This window comes from Leptodactylus fuscus, chromosome 7 (assembly GCF_031893055.1).
Source record: "Leptodactylus fuscus isolate aLepFus1 chromosome 7, aLepFus1.hap2, whole genome shotgun sequence".
NCBI classification, from domain to species: Eukaryota; Metazoa; Chordata; class Amphibia; order Anura; family Leptodactylidae; genus Leptodactylus; species Leptodactylus fuscus.
Window position 1 is genome coordinate 25,961,083 of NC_134271.1, and position 22,203 is coordinate 25,983,285.

The following is a 22,203-nucleotide window of genomic DNA, read 5'->3' on the forward strand; positions in this document are numbered from 1 at the left end:
CCAGTGTCATGCCGTCCCCCCCCCCCTCCATCTGCCCCAGTGTCATGCTGTTCTCCCCCCCCCCCTCCATCTGCCCCAGTGTCATGCCGTTCTCCCCCCTCCATCTGCCCCAGTGTCATGCCGTTCTCCCCCCTCCATCTGCCCCAGTGTCATGCCGTTCTCCCCCCCCCTCCATCTGCCCCAGTGTCATGCCGTTCTCCCCCCCCCTCCATCTGCCCCAGTGTCATGCCGTTCTCCCCCCCCCATCTGCCCCAGTGTCATGCCGTTCTCCCCCCCCTCCATCTGCCCCAGTGTCATGCTGTTTTCCCCCCCTTTGCCGTCGGCAAAGTCAGTGTCACAGGTGCTTCCATTCATTTCTATGGGTGCGTGCTGTTCGGATCGGCTGATCTGAACAGTGTTCGCTCATCTCTAGTGCTAAACTCAATATCCTGCTTCCAGTGCCACCATAGTAGATAGGGGTACATGGGTGTGCAGGCTGTGTGTGAGAAAGAAGAGGGAATGGGTGGTGCAGGCTGCAGGTGAGCAAGAGTGTGGTGGAATGATGGGTTCCCCGCTCCACATCACCCTCATGCTCGCACACAGTTTGCACCCCCATTCCCCCCTCTTGTTCACATACAGCCTGCACGCCCACATAGCCCTCTTGGGGGGGCATGTCAGAAGATCGCCACGGGGCCTAGTTACGCCACTGGCACTGAGTAATGGTTGCATCATCTCTTTCAATATAGATCCGTGAATTCATGATACCAGGATTCAAGCAGCTCCTTGTAAGGACGCTGTAGGCCATATTTCTTTGCGACACCATACACCATACGATTCTTCTGCAGTTCCATCTTTGTTCCATATTTCTATCACCTTTGCTACAGTATTCTGGCTGATAAGTAAAGCTTTACTGATCTTCTTGTAACTTTCACCTTTCCTGTGTAAAGAAATGATGGTATTTCTCAGGTCTTGTGAACTTTTTCTTCCACGTGGTGCCATTGGTTTGCAAACCAAATGGTGAAATCTGCAGCAAGTTTGTGGCAAGCCTGCATGTAACCAAACATGCCACAAGTGAGTAAAGTTACAGCTGCGGTCCAAAGGAATATATAAAATTGTATATAACCTTTTGGACTATCACTAGTTTAAATCTGCTGATCTCTATATACTGGTAGGCTTCATTGAGTAACAATTTTGCTCAAATACAGGAAGCAGCTTTTAGACTAAGATTATCTTACATTTATAAGTCTTCCAGCAGATAGCAGCATTTTATTATATTATTATTATTATTATTATTATTATTATTTTATTTTTATAAAACAGAAAATACAAAACTGTCTTGCAAAATCTCATATAAACATTAATAATAAACTGGATATTTTAACAAACAAGTGTCTTATATTTTTATGTTATACACACTGGCATCACTATTGGAGTCGTAGCTATGACTGGACCCAGAAATCAGGAGGCCCATGGTCACCCTGATCCTTTCTAGAGCTGGTTAAACTTCTTTGATCCCCCTAATGATTTCCTTAGATGGCGGACTCCTGGCCTCTGGTGAGCTGGAGTGAGAAGATTTAAGATACATAGCCTTCTACTGTCAGAAAGGAGAAAATTAACCATTCAGTCGAGGAGGGAATTTGTGGCAGAAGGGGAGCAAGATTACTATGTAGGGGCACCAACGGGGGATGGGAATGATGGGAGGTTTGTGTGCACAGATGTTGTGAACAAGTCTTCGTGGTGGACTGGGCTCAGATAGAGAAAGGGAAATGTAATTGTACGGATGCGAGGCAGATAACGGTAGTGAGTGAAGTTGTGCAGGGCTCTTTTGCACCTTGCGCAGAAATCTCACCCTGTTGCTAGTGCATAGAAGGCACCATAGCCATGTACAGGCAATCTTAGACCTCCATCTTTCTATACACCAATCCCCTCCCCCACAAAAAAGGCAGTATTCCTAAAATAATTATTTTTCTTTGATTGTTTCACATCACTTTGGTCCTCATAAGTCATCGGAGACAGCAGGACACTGTTATTACGCTGATGGGCTTGCAACCAAATTGGGTGGTCTCTTTAAAAGACCAGGAGTTTTCCCTGATGGCAGGGTTGGACCTATAATAGAGGCAGGGCACATAAGTCAGCGCTCGGTGAACCGATTTACAGCTATTTTGTGCAAATACCACTAGAGGGAGCTCATTAAATACAGATTTGATTTTCAAGGCTCACATTAAGTTTAATAATTCCATATACAGACAGCTCTCCCACGTATTAGGCATGGTTCACACCATGTTATTGCCAGAAACTTGAGACAAACATTTTTAACTGCATGGTGCAAAAAAGAAAAAAAACATTGATGATGCTAGGAAGGATGTATCAGGATGTCTGTACAGTTGGATCCTGTTCGTACTGACTTCCATGAGAACAGGAACACAGTATAACCCCGTCCATCTATATTGGCATCTTACTGCATGCTTTCTAGCATTATACTGGAGGAACCCCCAAAGCTACAGGTTGGGTCAAGCCTGAAACTTCAGGTCGAAACCATTTTGCTCATCTCTTCTAAAATATAGATATAAATGAAAAGACACTAAGGCCCAGTTCACATCTGTGTTTGGGTTTCCCCAAGTGTACTCCCAAACGGAAACCTAAGCGCAGTAAAAAGCAGTTACCTAAGGAAACCACACGGTCCCCAAAAAACTATAACGGGGTCTGTGAGGTTTCCGCACGAAACATGCAGAGAGAAAAGTGCTGCTAGCAGGGCCTTTCTCTCTGCATGTTTTGAGTGGAAACCACACGGACCCCATTATAATCTATGGGGTCCGCGGGTTTGCCTGGTAACCACTTTTTAATGCACATAGGTTTCCGTTCATGGGGTCTCCAAGCAGACTCCTTGCAGGGGCGGATCCAGGGCTGGGCGAACCGGGCAACCGTCCGGGGCCCCGCGGCGCGGCCCGGACCTAACAAAGTGGTCCCGGTCGGCATGTCCCGATTTCAACTCATGCCGATGAGCTGAATACATAGCCGTTTAAAGCAGGAGTTGTCACAGCTCAGCTCCTGTTTTAACGCTGAGCACCGGCATTTGTAGCCGCGATGTGACGACGTCACATCGCGTCTACAATATGTGTATGAGGGAGAGAGCTGCGAGGGAAGGTGAGTGTGTGTGAGTGTGAGAGTGAGAACAGCATGACACTGGGGCAGATGAAGGGGGGGAGAACGGCATGACACTGGGGCAGATGAAGGGGGGGAGAACGGCATGACACTGGGGCAAATGAAGGGGGAGAGAACAGCATGACACTGGGGCAGATGAAGGGGGAAGTACGGCATGACACTGGGGCAGATGAAGGGGGAAGTACGGCATGACACTGGGGCAGATGGAGGGGGGGGGAACGGCATGACACTGGGGCAGATGAAGGGGGGGAGAACGGCATGACACTGGGGCAAATGAAGGGGGAGAGAACAGCATGACACTGGGGCAGATGAAGGGGGAAGTACGGCATGACACTGGGGCAGATGGAGGGGGGGGAACGGCATGACACTGGGGCAAATGAAGGGGGAGAGAACAGCATGACACTGGGGCAGATGAAGGTGGGAGAATGGCATGACACTGGGGCAGATGCAGGGGGGAGAACAGCATGACACTGGGGCAGATGAAGGGGGGGAGAACAGCATGACACTGGGGCAGATGGAGGGGGGAGAACAGCATGGCACTGGGGCAGATGAAGGGGGGGAGAACGGCATGAAACTGGGGCAGATGAAGGGGGAGAGAACAGCATGACACTGGGGCAAATGAAGGGGGGGGAGAACGGCATGACACTGAGGCAGATGAAGGGGGAGAACGGCATGACACTGTGGCAGATGGAGGGGGGAGAACGGCATGACACTGGGGCAGATGAAGGGGGGAGAACGGCATGACACTGGGGAAAAGACGGGGGGGGGACATGAAACTGGGAGGGGGGGAGAACGGCATGACACTGGGGCAAATGAAGGGGGGGAGAATGGCATGATACTGGGGCAGATGAAGGGGGGATGGCATGACACTGGGGCAAATGAAGGGGGGGAGAATGGCACTTCACTTCAATGGGAGCGCTTGTAAAGTGAATGGGAAGTGTTTAGAAGCGCTCGCGTGTACGGCTCGGAATGAGCCGAGCGTTTACGCCGTGTGAAGGGGCCCTAATAGGTTTTCATCAAGGATTTAATCTGATTCCCAGGTTCATTGGGAATTAATTTTTCCCCTAATGTAGGGCAAATGGCGTCAGACTCACAGATAATTTTATTTTACTCTGGATCAAAACTGTAAGATTGTAGGTTGGACCTAGGGATGCGCAAACCAATTTGTTTAGAACCAGATTTACCATGGACTTTCCAAAAGTTTTGGGATCGGCCTAACACAAAACTTTTGGGGTTCATCATCCACATATCACTATTATAATCTGGGGTTTCATCAGACTTCAATTATAATAGATTAAAGGGATCCTATCACTCAGACACAATTTTTTCTATGTACCAAGTTGGAATAGCCTTAAGAAAGGCTATTTGTCTCCTACCTTTCGTTGTCTTCTCCGCACCGCCATTCGCCTAAAATCCCATTTTTTCGTGGTATGCAAATTAGTTGTCTTGCAGCACTGGAAGTGTCCCCGATGCTGCGAGAGAACTCTCTCCAGCACCGCCTCCATCTTCTTCAGCAGCGTCCTCTTCAGCCTCTTCTTCCGGCGGTAGCTTGTAACTTCTAGGCCTTGGGCAGAGCAGACTGCGCATGCCCACAGGCCACGAGAAAATGGCCGCTTACAACACAGTGCTGCGAGAAAGCTAATTTGCATACCGAGAAAAACCCGGGATTGTAGGCGAATGGAGGCGCGGAGAAGACAACGAAAGTTAGGAGACGAATAGCCTTTCTTAAGGCTATTCCAATGTGGTACCTAGAAAAAATTGTGTCTGAGTGATAGGATCTGCTGGTCTCTCAGTGTCCTCTTCAGGCCTTTTGTGGCCACCAGTTGATGTTCTATCCAGACAAGTTTGGCCGAAATAAACTGAAGGGCCGAACCTCATGAATATTTGTCAGAAACAACCGCTTGAGGTTCGTCCATCTGTATTTGGACCTGACGGACCCATGTCTTTTTTTTCAACCTTGTCGTATGGTGTCAGAAAGCACCATAAACCATCTCGTGACTCCATACCAGCTCGTGGAAGGAGGATGAATGATTCGGTACTGTTGCCTTTTCATAGCAGGAACACGAGTTCCTGGAAAGAATCCCATATAAATACCATTATATTTTGCACAGACATTATATTTTGACCTCTACATATTTAATATCAACCTGGTAACACAGTTATGTATGGCACGGAAAAAGCTATACCAGAAATCTCTGAACACATAAGGAGATAGAAAACCAAGTAGCAAGCGCAAGATGGCGTGAGCAGGATCAGTATGACGATCATCTTCACGCAAGAAACAGCTGGGGATCTACAAGGATTGGGGGATGAGAAGAAAGGGATTAACGGAAAGATTATGACAAAAGGAGAGAGAATGAGAGTGTGACAAAGGGCAGAGAGACAAAGGAAGAGATAGGAGAAGAATAGAGTAATGGTCAAAGTGACAGAGACCTGGCAGACAAAGAGGTCACCAGTAACTGGATGATGCGAGAGGAGTGACATCACCACCACAGGCTCGGCGGTAGGGTTACGGAAGCTACAAACTACAGGAAAAATAGATCAGGAGGCCGGTAGGCAAGAAATAGAAGGGGACCACAAACTGCAGTAACGCTGGACCCTTTAACTCAACTCAACACCTATCTGAAGCAGAGCAGTCGCTTCTACGGTGAGATTCAACTTCTTTGTTTTTATTTCTCCCAATATCATCCACTAGCAACCATCTTCTCGCTCCTATTAACCCGTCCTCCACCTGTAGGATCTGTTCCTATAGCACCCTCCTTTATAGCTTTAGCATTTCTTGCTATAGACAAGTCCAATAGGGACTCTCTAACCCTGTTCTCACGATTGCTTGGGGTTCTAGTCGTCAACCCCCCCCCCCCCCATTGATTATGGGAGATAACATACTGTCCTACTCCATTGGAAGAGTAAACATTGTCACAGTTTTACATGACAGCGAATGATGAAGAAGGGGCCATCCTATTAGCGTTTAAGTATGTTGCTTGAAACCTATGACAGATAAGAGCAATGGACTTCAATGAAGGCATTGTGAACCTAGCCAAAGTCTACCTGTAGGTTCTTCATGTCATGGCAGGGCAAGCAAGAAATCCTAGAAAAATGTGCAGACTCTATCCATTGACCATAAAATCATCAATGTCCGAACATTTCAATGAACTTTTTATACTCCACTATTGGGCTGTTTTGGGTACAAAATGCCTATAAACTTGTGAAATGGATATTTGGGCCACTAAAATTTGCAGTAAATAGTTCCTAAACTGATCAAACCAAAAAAATAACACTAGAATAGTTTCCTTGGGAATAAACCTATGTAAGGCTTTTCTTTTTGCACTGAAGGTTTGTTGTATTTGTATTGGTTCTAGGATACTTGTGTTTTATACTGAAGTTATACTGTTATTATATTATAAAACATAGATAATATTTGTATGTTTTATATACAAATCCTATAAAAAGCACAGTAAAAACAATGTAAAGCAAAAAACATCAAGCATTTGCAGAAAATCACAATAAAATAAATAAAGAGGAGCCTGTCACCTGCTAGCTCGGCAGCTAGATAGATTAGGGTCACCTGAATCAAACAGTGGTTTTCTCTTGTGAATCGCTGCCTCCTATTCCGATATATCATTTTGTTTGTCAATATGCAAATTAGGTCTTTGAAATTCCATAAAATTTCAAAAATTTGCAGAAATTCACAGTAAAATAAAGAGGCTGTACTGAAGCTATACTGTTATTATAATATATACCGGTATATATAATATTTGTATGTATTATATACAAATCCTATAGAAAGCACAGTAAAAAAAACGTAAAGCAAAAAACATGAAGCATTTGCAGAAAATCCCAATAAAATAAAGAGGAGCCTGTCACCTGCTAGCTCAGCAGCTAGATAGATTACATAGATACATTTCTGATATATCATTTTGTTTGTCAAAATGCAAATTAGCTATTTGAAATTCCAATAAGGTAAGTGACACCACCCTCATTGCTCCAAATAGCTCCTTTACAGATGGCAGAAAGGGTGATCTCTCAGTAATATTTTGAGTTGATATTTTGGGTTCTGGTAACAGAAAGAGCTTGTCGAGCAAAATCTGATTAATATCATAGCATGAGATGGAGGATGGAATGACGTGATTGCCGCCAAGCAGCTTTACCCCTTCTCCGTAGTCAGCACAGTGTCAATCCAGCTATGACGGTCAGCTTACCATGGGTGCACCAAGCATCAACTGCATGGTTTCCAATAGGGTTGATATGCATCTCCTTCTTAGCAACCAGACTAAAATCCTTAAGGTTTTTGGCTCAAGGATTCTTGGATTATTCCAAGGTTTAACATATTAATTTCTCCATTTATTACTAGATTACTTACACCTTCTCAATACAAATACAGGGAATCATGCTGAGGCATTAGGTCATATTGGGAAATGATCAATGGGGGGGGGGGGATTAAGTGGTCCAAAGGCGTCTCGACAACATAAGACGACTCCTGAATCATAAATTGAAGATGGTAAGTGGTGGCCCCATCACAGAAGAAGCTTCATGTTGCATCTTTGCCAGCTGTAGCATGTCCTATAATGGTATGAAAGATCTGCCATGCATAGGCAGAAACTCCGTCATGTAAGGGGTTGTATTTGCTTTCTCCCCAACACACCTTTCATTGGGTTGTGTCTGGTATTGCATCTCCATTCCAATCATTTAACTCGATCTGAGCTGCAATACCAGCCACAGTCCATGGATAGGGGTGGCACTGTTTCTGGCAGAAATGATTTTTCTTATCCCTTTAATATTTTTACTTTATAAACTTGTTGTTTTTATGTTTTAGACTATTGCATCTGTCTTTGCAGATATGTCTCGGGAACAATTGGAAGGAGTGGTCCGCACAGTTGAGACCCTTTTAAGTGAGGCAGAGGCACTGAGAGCACGGTGCCAAAAACAGAGCGATGAAGTGAAACAACTCTGCGAGGACCTGAGGAACGAGAACCGGGACCTTGTAGAAAGATTCTCCCAGGCGGAACGAGACCTGGTGGAGGTGAAACGCTCAGTCAATGAGTTAATGGACACCAAAGTCGCATTCGAAGCCAGAGAAAGGCAGGTGCGAAAACTGAGCAAGCAACTGTAAAGAAGAACTCTAACAGACATGGATTCCGAAGTTCTTGAACTGAGTCCTGTCTATTGGCTAGACACCAGAGTACATAGATGACTAACAGCTTGTAAGGATCCATTGTCCACATCAACTAAGCACATCCAATACCAGACAAAGAGCAGATCCGCAGATGTAATATCAGAATTTTGTATGAGGTTTTCTGGTTACTTAGGGATCTCGTAGCATATTGGAGTAATGTACTGTAATGCAGTAACAATATGGACGTTGATAGACAGCGTGCACATAATCTTAGTATAAATGCACTAGTCTATGCTCATTCAGCTACGACAGGACCTCAGATGTAGAGAAGACCCTATTCATTGGTTTCCCCTTCTCCCCCATTATTGGTATTTCTTATAATTTGCATAATACAAGTCCCAAAAGAATGAAAATGATTTAAATTGTTGTATTTAGGCAAGCGATCCTCAGTCTTATTGATAAACAACTTCTTATTTGCTATCATGTCCCCTGGTAAGGTATGTGGGTAGCATGGTGGCTCAGTGGTTAGCACTAATGGCTTGCTGCATGGGGGTCCTGGGTTTGAATCCAGCCAGGGGCAACATCTGCAAGGAGTTTGTATCTTCTTCCCATGACTGCATGGGTTTTCTCTCATACTAAATTTGCAAGTCCTACTTGGAAGAATATTTTTATTTAAATATATGGTCTACCATAGAAAGTGTAACCGGTTAAGATTGTTTGGAACCAGTAAATGTCCATATTCTGCCACTGATATTCTTAGGTATCGAAAGTTTAAGATCCCCGGTTCCAACTGAGATGAGTCCTCTGTGGACACACACTGCATGGCTGGTGAATTGAAGTATACTGACGTAGGCTTCAATATATACCATTTTCATTCTCATTTTCATTGATGTAAGATACATAGGTTTGGGACCCTAAATCCCGGCATGCTGCGATTTAGTGGTCCAAAACAGAGATGGGAGAACCTCTGAAGAGTCAATTCATTTTGGGTTTGGCCCAAAGATTTGTTTTGGGTGGAACGAGTTTGGACAGAACTCTGGAGTGTCTTCAGATCCCACAGTATAATAGGTGAAAAAATAAAATAATTTTATGTACCTTCTGTCTCCTCTCCTGGGCCTTCATGCAGAATCCAAGATGCCCTATGTGGCCACTAAGACCCAAACACAGGCCTCAGCAGTGACGTCAGCCGGACCCAGAGAGCACCAAAGATGCCATGAGGAGGCCCAGGAGAGGAGATGGAAGGAGAATATAATTGTTTTTTTTTCCCATTTCCCCTGGGCCTCCACCTATTATAGTCCGGGGTCTAAAAAGAACCCAGAGTCTAATAATTTCACTTCCAGTTTGTGGGTAGCAAATCTCCAAAGTTTTGGGTTAGGGACAAACCTGAAACTTTTGGAATACTTGGTTGGAACCCAGCACGTTATGAATAGCTACGCCCAACTCTAGACCCAAACAGACTGACAGGTTCCCTTCAAATAAGGATTCTCCTAAAAATCCCCTAACCCCCGGATAGAGGAGAACTCTTAGATCAGTGAAGATTCCACAACATGGTCTGGGTCTATGTGAAGAGAAGCCAAGTTTACTGTATCTCCAGTCACAAAAAAACGTAATGGGGCAACTGTATACATGAGAAACCCCTGCTCTGTTTAAGCTACAGGACCCAAATTGTTGTGATTCCTGTAGTCAGACCATTGCATAGGGAATAAGTTGGTATTACTGGAATAACCCTTTAAGTTTCAGTACAATATTAACGGAACGTCCACATGTGGCTTATGGGCGATGGACACGTACGCAATGAGACTGCTGGAGATGTGTATTCACGTGGACATATTTGTTCTGTTTTGTTAGGAGATTAAACACAACTATAATCCAAGTGACATTTACTTTAACTCATTCATTGCCAAGCATCACATTTCTTTTCATCAGCTGACTTAAAATTTCAGGTATAGGTACAAAATACGTCGAATGACCAATATAACGCAAATAAACGGCAGCAATACAGTGTTTCATATAGATTATACAGTAGTTGAGTGACGTAGGTAAACATAACGTGAAATAGACAATACCCTAAAATAGGGTCATGTAGGTAAAGACTGGTGTGTAGTAATGCAGCAATCCAGCACTGCTACACCATCATCGTATAGCAGCAAGGGTTAAGTAGCGCGCGCTGTCTTGTGAGGAATACTGAGCGGATTAGAGATGATTAACTGGGAATTGGGGACAGGGTGACAAAGCAGAAAAAATACTTAACCGCTTCTTAGCTGATGCAGAAGGGAAAATCTATCCGCAAAATGTTGGATTTATTGTCGTTACCCATCGCATTATAGATTGCAAAAGAAAAGATCTATCTTTCATACTTAGAGGATTACGCGTGCAGTAAATTCTGGGCCCGATTTATAAAAATTAGAGCCAAGAACGATCCATTTTACTTGTCATTTCTCCATTAAATGTCTAAAAAACGGAGTTGTCCCTATCGACATGGCGGTGATAAATTTTTTTTGCCATTGAAAGACCACATTAGCCCAGAGGAACAATGGAGGCCGCTGCGTTCAAGCTTCCCATTTCATTATGTCCTAGGCACAGAGGTTTGAGATGACTGTCCCATGAGATTTGGCACAAGTAAGTAGAAAAAAAAATTGTACAAAAATTATTGCCATTAAGAGTTATTGACCTATAGCCGAGGCTCCGTAATGACCTCTAGTAATCTTATACAGATAGTAATACTTGGTTTAGTTGCATATATAGCACAGTGTGAGGGTCAAGAGAACAATCGAGATATGCCAAGCTGGTTTGGAGATAAAAGCTGGTCAAAGTAGCAAACCAGGGTCTACCCGTCAAGGCAGGTCATGTAGGTCTTCAGAGCTGAAATACGGGATTTCATTGATCGAGTCCCTACGTTCCTTGGATCAGCATTTTACAGAATATATCTTCGCGCTACCATTTATCTCAAGCTCATCAATGGATTTCAGATCTAGTGCAGGAGGAGAGAAGTCACCAAGTGGAGTCCCGTTGATGGCGAGCCGAAACTTTCCCGACTCAAAGAGGACTAGGATCTGAATGGAGGAAAAAAAAAAACTGAATATATTTTACTTCTTACTTATACCATCTAAATATACAACATAGGTGTCACCATTTCTACCACTTCAACAATTCATCATTGGGCATCACTTGCACTAAAAACTAGGCAATAAAACAAAATAAACTTTTACAATAAAAAACATTACTATAGTTGTAAGGGAATTGCAATAGGAGCAGCAATTCCTCAGTAGCTGTTGGAAACCCTGGGAAGGGGCACAAGAGACAGTGAGTCCTAAGCTGGAGCCCCCCACTGTCCCTTCCTGCTTGCCTAGTCCTAGCCCATGTAATAGGCGGCAACTTGGAGACGATCCCTTCCTATATACCGTATTTTTCGGACTATAAGACACACTTTTTTCCCCCCAAATTTGGGGGGAAAAGAAGGGTGCATCTTATAGTCTGAATGTGGCCGCAATACAGACCCGGCATCCGCTGTAATAGGAAGGCGGATGCCGGGGAGGGTTAACGCCGGCACATGTGCCAGGGCCTGAGACATCGCTATGCTCCTGTCCTGCATGAAGCCAGCAGCGGCAGGAGTGATGCTGCTATTCCGCTCCTCCGTCCCTCCCCGCAATAGCAGCATCGCTCCTGCAGCTGCTGGCTTCATGCACGACAGGAGCATAGCGATGTCTCAGGCCCCGGCACATGTGCCGGCATTAACCCTCCCCGGCATCCGCCTATTAACAGTGGATGCCGGGTCTGTATTGGCGGCCCCTTCCCCCCACCCAAAGTGTAAAATACCCCCCCGGGGCCGGTCCCCACTGGCCCCATACCTGTAAAGTTGCAGGCCGGCTCCTGCGTGGCGATATCGCAGGAGCCGACCTGTTCGGGTGACAGCCGGGAGCCTAATGAAGGCTCCCAGGCCTGTCACGGCTATATTAGTATTGCAGCTGGGTCTATGACCAGCCGTAATAGTAATATACAGAATGTCCCAGAGACGGCAATACAGTTGTATTGCCGTCTATGGGACTTGCAATCAGATGACCGCAGGTTCAAGCCCCCTAGGAACTAATAAAATAGTTTAAAAAAAAAAAGCTTTAAAAATATATAATAAAAAACATTAAATAAATAAGAGTTCTAAATCACCTCCTTTCCCTAGAATATAATGTGGCCTTGCAGCTGTTGCAAAACTACAACTCCCATATATTAAATATTTTTACCATTTTTTGCTTCAAAATTTTTTTCCACTATTTTCCTCCTCTAAAACCTAGGTGTGTCTTATAGTCCGAAAAATACGGTACATGAAACACAAAACGCAGTCAAGACAAACAACAACAAAAGGAGGTCAGCTAGCCAGGGTTCGGTAACAGTCGAGCAATGCAGTGTCAAAATCGATATCCAAGAGTAGTCAATAGGGAAAGCCAGAGGTCAATAGTCAGAATACACGAATAAACAGCAAGAGAAAAAGCCAGCACGCACAAAGCAATAGCAAGAAACAATGTGAATGTGAACCAAGAATAAAAAGGGAGGAAGAACCCGCCCTGAACCTGATAGGAAGGCAGGCTGTCAATCACAGGGTAAGACAAAACTTAACTCTAAGGGGAGCAGAGGGAAATGAAGGTGAAGGAGACGGGTGTGGTGGGAAATCAATTAACAAGCAAGTTATCAAACTGCACACACCTCGAGAGGTAGATTCAGGGCAGAAACACCTCAATATCAGTACAAAGTAATGTCATGAAAATGGTCTTTGTATCACTTGTGTCCCAAATTGCTGTTGCAAAAACATCTTTCGCCAAACCATGATCTCGTGGCGACTGCAGAGATGTCCACACCCAATCCACATCCATCTTACATTCATGGCATATCCCGTGACTGTACCACAATTGCTTGACATAGGAATACATCTGGAGGATACATCCCCTCTACCTCATAAAGTGATTTTTGAAAAATAAAAAATATATTTAGGAGGGCTCAGTATGGGGGTCCTAACAAAGATAAAATGTCACTCATCAATCCCCCATCACTCCAATCCAATGCTGCCCAGTTCCCTGCAAGGTTCTACCTCCTGGTGTCCCACAACCCAGGTCAGGCCTACAAATGGCCACTTAGTGACCCACCTTGGCCAGGGTTTGGCTGAACAGACATTTCCAAATAATTCCAGTTTGTGTCTCTAGACTCCAGGCAGTAAAGAACAGCATAGACCTGGGCAGGATCCTTTACCGGATTGAAGTATAACTTTTTGTCCAGCGTGTCACCTTCACCTCTATCCTACAGCCAAAGATCTTACCTCAAAATATCTCCCTGCGTGGAATACAAAATACAGAGTCTGGATCTTTTGTGGGTCACTCCATGACTGTCCCATGGAATAGTTGTAATACAAAGATTCGTCTTTGAAGCTTGTGGTCAGTTTAAAAGGAGTGACGTCTTTAGACTTCAGTGATAGAGTCATCCTATAAGACATTATGCAACACGTCAGATACTAGAGGATATACTATTTTTATTTTTAATGCGGCCCTGGATTGCGAAATAACAGTGCTATCTGGGGCACAAAACCCCTGGCCCATAAGGACCTGTGGGTGGTTTTGTGTCCCAAATGACCCTTTAAGTCAATTTCATTGAATTTGTGCTTAAAATTCAACATATTGATCTTAATAACTGTCCTGAAATTTAATAAGTCAAAAGAGAATGTTTATTGCAAAAATATAAAACACTTTTCAGTTTAATTTACTTTGTGTAGTAGAGTAAACAGTAATATTAAATATTTTTCTAGACCTATGACATGCATGGTGAATAGGAGTAGATAACATGTCCATCACCTATTTAGAATGGTGGTACCTATATTTTCTAACTATACATGATATCAGTCATTGTAATCCTGCTTGGGCAGATAATGAGGGGACTGCTGTTAAGTGATCTCTACAGAACAGGAAGTATCATCCTGTTATTAGGCTTAGTGGTCAGAGTTAAAACTGTTGGATTTTTAGATTTTTTAATATATAGATTGATGTACACCGCCACTCCGGTGTCACAAGTATTGCTAGAAGTCTATTCTATCTTCATTATTAAATCGACACCTATGGAGCAGAACAATACAGTGCTTCATTGAGGTGCAACATGCAATTTGGACCCATAGGAACTTTATTACCACCCGTAACCCCTCAACCTGCAAATAGTGAAAAGCCTATGATTTCCAATATACAAATTGGGCGAGAGCTGCACCCTTAGCACAGTGCCATACATTGCATAGCAATGGTGCTTGGGATTGCAGCTCAGACCTATTCACTGGAACAGACACAGGACACGTGCCAAATAAACCTGAAATCACTGGCCACCAGGGGTGAACCTGCCCTTTTCGCCGCCCGAGGTGGACGACAGAAAGCCGACCCCCCCCCCCGGAGGAGGGGGCGGAGCGAAGGGGGCGTGGAGGAGCCAACGTTGGCGGGGCAAGGCGAAGGGGCGGGGCTTAGCGGCGTTCACAGGCAGAGAGCAGGCAGGGAGAGGACCTGCTCTCTGCCTGAGCGTGAGGGGAGGCTGCTGGAGCAGTGCTACGCCAGCGGCCTCCCCAATTCACCGCTCAGTGCCAAGCCAGTCCAGGACAGCTTGTTCTGGACTGGCTTAGGTAAGCAAAAATGCCGCCCTCCCTGGGGCCCTGGCATAGCACCGCCTGAAGCGCTCGCTTCAGGTCGCCTCATGGGAGGTGCGGCGCTGTGGCCACTGACACAACAGCTAAATTTGCAGGGTGTCCCGGGTATCAAACATCAAACAAAGGAGATATTTATGACCTATCCTTAGAATGGGTCATCACTATTGGAAACCCCTCTTAAGTTAAGTCTCTGCTTCAGCCCTGAATGTATCATACAATATTACAGAAACCCATACAACATAATAAATTATAGTCAACTGACTCTTCTGGGTCTTCAGTCACTAAACCACGAACCAGGATCAGGTGACCTTCGGATAAGCCCGCAGTCAACGACTTGTGCAAGGGAGTATTCTGCAAAAAACAAAGGTCCTTCTAAGAATTATATCGTATACCAATATGGTCCATGTACAGACAAACTCAAACACATAGAAGGCTGGGATCTCAGTAGAGACGCATACATGGGATATGATGGCACAAAATCTACTCACCAGATCGGAATTTCCAAGTTTTAACGGCTTAAAGGGAATAAGAAAGAGTAAAATATTAATTTTTAACAATTTGATATTCAGTTTTGCGCAAGATTTTAGCAACTAACCCACAATTATTGTGCAGGGGTGGACAGTAGGGGGCGATAATATGGGGGCCTTGCACACACTACAAAGTATATTGGGGCGTTGATAGCATAGATCAGGGGTACAAGCCTTAAGGCATATGTCTATTCAAAATCAGAAGGTTTCGCTGACATTTCTATTACATGTCGGAGGCTTCTAGCCCAAGAGCTAGACGGCATAAACAGCGGGAAGAAGGGTCGCGTCCAAACAAAAGTTTCTGAAAATCGAGAATATATACCAATACACTAAGGTCGGTTGCAGACGACCATACTGCAACCGGCTGGCCCTGAGTTAAAAGCACGCGCTCGCACAGGGGACACGGGGATGGAAGCAAAGGGCCGCAAAATAGTACAGGAATAAGACCCGTCCTATCTGATGCGACCCAGAATGTCAGCCTGCACATGGGACCGTGAAAATCAGTGTCGTGTGGACGAGCCCATAGAAAAGAATGGGTCAGTGTGCTCTCCGTAAAATACACGGATATCACACTGCGACCGCCCTAACGCTCCATCTAGTGTATAAACCAACAATTGCAACCAACATTGTATTTCATTATATAGGCAGAATTCTATAGGTTACCTGACATAGCGGATAATCTGTCATTTCATCATGATAGGGCTATTGTAACGATAAAAGCAGTTGTTATAGTTTATCATAAACCGATTTTACATCATTCACATATAAAATGCAAGTCAACAACCTGGATAAAAGCTGTATCAAAATATAAAATAAGTATAAAAAAAATGTAAAAAAAATAGGAAAAAAAAAATCAAAACAAAACACAATGGTATATTGAAATATTCCAACTTGCATTACTGCTCAGAAATGAAATCTCCTTTACGGTGACATCTCCATAAATCCCTAAAGTGTCCACATCCCGAAGAGGAAGGCGATAAGGAAAGTCCAGGAAATGTTGTCCTGCAATGCTGACCTGTACACAAGAAAAGACATGTTATTCACATGCACTCCTTGTACGTACCTCCACATACACACAAGAGATATGGAGGGCCCAGCCATGTATACAACTACTTCTAAACTAGGGCTCTATTCACATTACATTTTTGAATGACAGTTTTCAGAACAATAAGCGCCTAAGGGGATATTCACATGTCCACTGGCTGTGAACAATGGATCATTTTCAGGGTTGTCAAGTCAGTAGACCAAACCACTGACTGACTACTACATTTTTCCACAGCCCAACTTTGACCCTGACAGTCATGGTTGTCAGACGCAGTAAAGACCCTCCGATTCGTTAAAAACCCATTGACTGATTTCCTATGAATAGGGTTGAGCGATTTGGACCGGAAAAGATCGGATTCCGATCGGCGTTCGAGTAAATTTCACGATCGTAATCAGAATTCCGATCCCGATCTTTTTCGGTGGGATCGAGGTCTCACGTTAGTTCCCACAATGCTTGGCTACCGGCCAATAGGGTAGTAAATATGTAACAAGCTTCAAATATAATTAATTCTATAATATTAATCATTTTATAATATAATTAGAGTCAGAGCCGGCAACCAAAATGTGTCCCAACTCTGACTCCAATGAACCTAAGGAATCAAAGTGTTGGCCGGAGTTGGTTCTGTTACCTTAGCATCCCCTGTATGTTTAAATAGGACCTTCATGTCCTCGGGCACATGTGGTTTTATATAGCGGTAGAAAGCTGACAGTGCGCTAAATTCAGTGTATAGTTGGCTTTCCCGTTATGCGCCATCAATGCTGTTACCGATATCTCTTCACTATCAGAAAGGAGTTCCTGACAGTTTAGGTGGGCTGTGAGGAACGCCCCCCACCTCCTCACAGCTTAGCGTCGTGGCTGAGCAGTAAGGAACGCCCCCTCTGACAGTAAAGAGCTATGGATGAGTATAGTCAGGAGGGGCACAGCCTAGCTAGACTGACTTCTGACAGTGAAGAGATATCGGTAACGGCGCCAATATCTCTTGCCGCAGGCCACATAACGGGAAAGCCATCAGTGCATTGAATTCAGTGGCTTTCTTCCAGTATATGAAACCGCATGTGCCCGAAGACGTGAAAGGGCCTCTTTAAGCAAATGAAGCCATAAAGCTTGAAGAAACTATTCATCTAACATGGGTTGCCATTTCTCTTTCCTCGTACCTTACAATGTTACCTGATCACATCCCATAAACCTCTTACCTTTACTTTATCCGAAAGGAAAAGGAAAAGTAGTACAAATGATTCCCCTTTCCGAAGTGGGAACCCTGAGAACTTAAGTTCATCTAGCCATTGGTCCTTGCGCAGCGTATTGCAGATTACGTGCGCACTTGAAGAAGAAAAGCGTGGATTGAAGTGAAAGGCGACATCGGAGCGAGGGCGAGTGCTACAGCCACACTGGAAGTCAATCTGGAATCTGAGAATCAGAAGCAGATGTTACTAGGGGGTCACAGTCATACTAATGTAAAATATGATTTTTGCATCAGTTTTATAGCCTTACTGCGGATGCTATGACCTGAATGCGCAGCATTATACATGCCTGCGATACGATAAGTTTAGGTCACGTGACCCAACGTTGGGATGGAGATTGTAGTTGTAATACTATGATGCGGCCCATGATAGGCCCAAGTCTTTCAAAATCTGTATTCACATACGACAGGTCAAAAGACAAAGTGCACCAGGTCACCTACCTCTCAGCACTGTTACCAACACTTCCTTGAATGAGGATCAATCGTCCATGTTGTAGACCACCAAATATTGTACATACATAAGGAACGACCTGTGAAACCACATAGGATAGTGACACAATAAGTAACACAAATGCACATATCATACTATATAGTAATGTGTCCAATGATGTATGAGAAAACTTCTGTTCGGGCTTAATTAAAAAAAAAAAAACACAAAAAACATATATTTAAGGCAGTGGCGTAACTAGGAATGGCGGGGCCCCGTGGCGAATTTTTGACATGCCCCCCCCCCCCCCCGACTGACACCAACGCCGAAGACCTCGACTGACCCCTCCTACGCATTCCTGCGTACTCTATTATGCCCCATAGTGGCCCCTTCACAAAGTATTATGCCCCATAGTGGCCCCTTCACAAAGTATTATCCTCCATAGTGGCCCCTGCACAGAATATTATCCCCCATAGTGTCCCCTGCACACAGTATTATCCCCCATAGTGGCCCCTGCACACAGTATTATCCCCCATAGTGGCCTCTGCACACAGTATTATGCCCCATAGTGGCCCCTGCACACAGTATTATCCCCCATAGTGGCCTCTGCACACAGTATTATGCCCCATAGTGGCCCCTGCACACAGTATTATGCCCCATAGTGGCCCCTGCACACAGTATTATCCCCATAGTGGCCCCTGCACACAGTATTATAGACCATAGTGGACACCCATAAACAATTATTATACTCTGGGGTCTTTTCAGACCCCAGAGTATAATAATTGGAAACCCAGGGGAATAAAAACATAAAAAACTACTGTTTCTTACCTGTCCCCCGGCTCCTACGATGTCGGCCTCCGATGCCGTACTTCTTCAATGACGTCGGACGTCACATGACCCGGGACGCAGGCCGGGTTCATGTGACGTCAGACAACTAGGAAGGAGGCCTGGCAGGATGGTGGAGAGGTAAGTCACAGTGTTTTTTATGTTTCTTACCTCTCCCGTTCCGCCAATCATTATACTTGGGGGTCCGAAAAGACCCCCCCCCCCCCCCCCCCCGAGTATAATGATAGCAGCGGTAGCAGCTGTCGTTGGGCCCCTAATGTCCCGGGCCCTGTCGCAGCTGCCTCTGCTGCTATGGCGGTAGTTACGCCACTGATTTAAGGGATTTTCCTACAATTAAAATTGACAGCATACATTATATTTAGCATATTCCACAATATTCTAAATAGTAGGTGACCTACACAAGGTGACCACCTCATGATCTGAATTATGGCCTTATGCCCACCACCCCTTAAAGGTCATGGCCACCTTCAAATTCACAACAAAAATCACACAATTATTTTTCTGCTCCAGATCTCCATCAGAAATGCTACAATGGAGAAGAATGATATCGTGGCCCTTTCTTGAGCCAAACATGGGCCACAACCCCCATTCTGCACCTTGCTCGCTACATAGTGCAAGTTTGGGTGGAGTGGGGCAGACCAAGACAAGACAAATTGGCCCAACATTTATTAGAACTCATGACAAGTTTCTGGTAGAAGACACCAGTCTTAATAAATCTGCCCCATTGTGGTTTATACTGCAAAGATATAATTACACACAACAGCAGATTTGTCAAAGAAATTTCTACTACTGGATATCGAGTCTGTTCCTTTAAATGGGGATACTTTAGAGGCAAGCTCATTGCCTTCATGAGAACCTACACCGATGGAAAGTTGAAATATGTCTTCAACACACATTACAAAGGGTTTGCTAACCTCCAAATGGAAATTGGTGGCAGGGAAGGGGTTAAAATAAAAAAAGGTAATACCTATTCCTTGCTCGGCCATCTCAGTCCTCCGAATTGGTATCCAATTCCGGCCTTCCGTATTGACGACCAGAGTCGGTCAATGGATTTTGTCATATTTATTGATAATATATCATTCTGCAACAAGTTATCATGCTTCAGAAAGTCAAGTTAAACCCTGCTACATCTGTACCAGACTACCTTGAAGGCAGAGGCCAATGACTGGTTGCAGAGGCCACTTATGGGCCCACTTGAGCACTGGAACTGGAGACTGATGCAGAGGGCTGGCCGGGAATGGTGGAGCGAAGAAGAGGAAAATATCACTTTTTTTTTTTACGTCTACCCTGCCCATATCTATATTGCAAAGGAGGCTTCACACTTGCGCCCATGTCTGCCCGCCGGGACTCCATCCTATTTCCCAGAGGAACTGAATAGGGGACGGCTTCCCGGTGGTCAGTTTTAAAATCCATTCAGTCCTGCACGTCCAACTTTGAGTCTGGCCAAAAAAAGTGGTTTCACCATGGAGAGGCTTCCTATGGACTCAGTTTCTCTGGGAAACAGGATGGAGACCCGGCGGGTGGAGACGGGCGCAAGTGTGAACGCCCCCTTATTCTGCATGTGGGTTGTTTAAGATACAAGTGGCTTTATATGGAGATTCGGACGTACGTTTTCTGTACGAGGTTTCCTTCTACAATCTGTTACGAAACCCACAACAATTATACAGTGTTTTGCTCTTTTTAAGTTAATGCATGAGAATGACCTGTTTTCTAGTGACATACGGGGTATGTTGGGTGTTGTCATTCACACTTGCATTTCTTAAAACCAAAATGTTTGGTTTTTTTTTGCAAAATTGCTTTCAGTTAAATGGATTAATGCCGAAGTGTATTTTACATCCGTTATCTGGGTCAACGGTTGCCAGCTATGCTGGGTGGATCCTGGGACACTCCAGGTCATACTCTATGGACGTTTCGACATCCGCTGCATAAAGATACACTGCATACAAAGATCCAACTACTAAACCTTGGAAGAAAATTTCAGTTTGGATCATGGCAGGTCTGGGTGCACATTGGCAGCTTTGTACAGAGCACATATGGCGTGAATATTGTGTAGGACAGTGTGCGGTTACTCAAGGCTCAGAATTAGCAGGCAACATGTTGTATAAGCAGCACCCATCCTCCCCAGCCGGGTGACATGACTAAGAAATAACAACCACAAAGTTAATCTGCTTTGTCTCAATGCACACAGGTAAGGTTTGTCTTAGACAGCCAAAACATGGATACAGTTTGGTGTCAACATTATGGCAGATTCGTTCCAGGACTAGTATGAAATGACTAGAGTCACCGCCGTATCCTCCGTGTATATACAGTTATACTTATTTTTCACACCCACTGCATGTAAATAGGCCTGTCTATCCCTCCCAAAAATTGCAAATGTAGAGCAATGCATTTCAGACAATAGACTGTGAGACTGTCCCACCAGTTACTTGTTGCACATCGCTACATGTATATACACACATGACATGTGGCTTCTTATCTCACTGTACACACCGGGTAGAAGACAGGCGGCTGTAACAGCAGGGAGAGGGGATCCATAGCTGTATGTATCAAGCAATGGTTGAGTCACACACCCGGGGAAGTACTCACAAACCACGCCTTGCTTTTTACTTAACCCTTCTCCTGCTAGACTCTTGTACATCTCTCCTATTAGATAGAGTGTTGCAGGCAGGGGTGTAACTTGAGGGGGAGCAGTCGCATTGGGGCCCAGGAGCCTTAGGGGGCCCATAAGCACTGGCATCAGTATTGAGATTGCAGCTTCCATCTGGCCAATAAGGAGACCCCCAGATTCCCCAAACCACACTAAGGTGGATTAAACTCCTTAGCTCCTGTAACCGTCACTATCAAGAATTCGCTGCAGAGAATGCCGGACAAAAGATTGCATCGGGGTCCACAAGACTTTAGTTACACCACTGGTTGCAGGGCTAAGCTGAGATGACACTATATGTTTGTGACGTATTATTAAAAAGCAGCAGCGCTCCACATAAATAGTAGAAGCTGTGCACCAGACTCCACTGGTCATACATGTACCCCTTTTAATAGTTTTTATAAAATTGCTCCAATATACTTATAGTTCCACCAAGTCCATATATACAGTACATTTGGTCACAATACCACTGTGATATACATAGTATTAGGATGGTACAAGCAACACAACAGTATACATATTATACAGCAATAGCGTAACATGGGTGACATTAGCTCAATAA

General features: G+C 44.6%; 1 protein-coding gene across 1 annotated transcript; it reads right to left on the reverse strand.

Annotated features, from left to right (window-relative positions):
- Positions 1–9,889: 9,889 nt before the first annotated feature.
- Positions 9,890–21,554, reverse strand: LGALS12 (galectin 12). The gene is made up of 9 exons (XM_075281454.1): positions 21,488–21,554; positions 18,166–18,254; positions 17,678–17,891; positions 16,335–16,454; positions 16,103–16,141; positions 15,401–15,427; positions 15,175–15,263; positions 13,557–13,719; positions 9,890–11,307 (listed from the first exon to the last, which is right to left on the reverse strand). The coding sequence occupies exons 1-9, from the start codon at positions 21,530–21,532 to the stop codon at positions 11,161–11,163; spliced, it is 933 nt and encodes a 310-aa protein (XP_075137555.1). The 5' UTR covers positions 21,533–21,554; the 3' UTR covers positions 9,890–11,160.
- Positions 21,555–22,203: the final 649 nt, after the last annotated feature.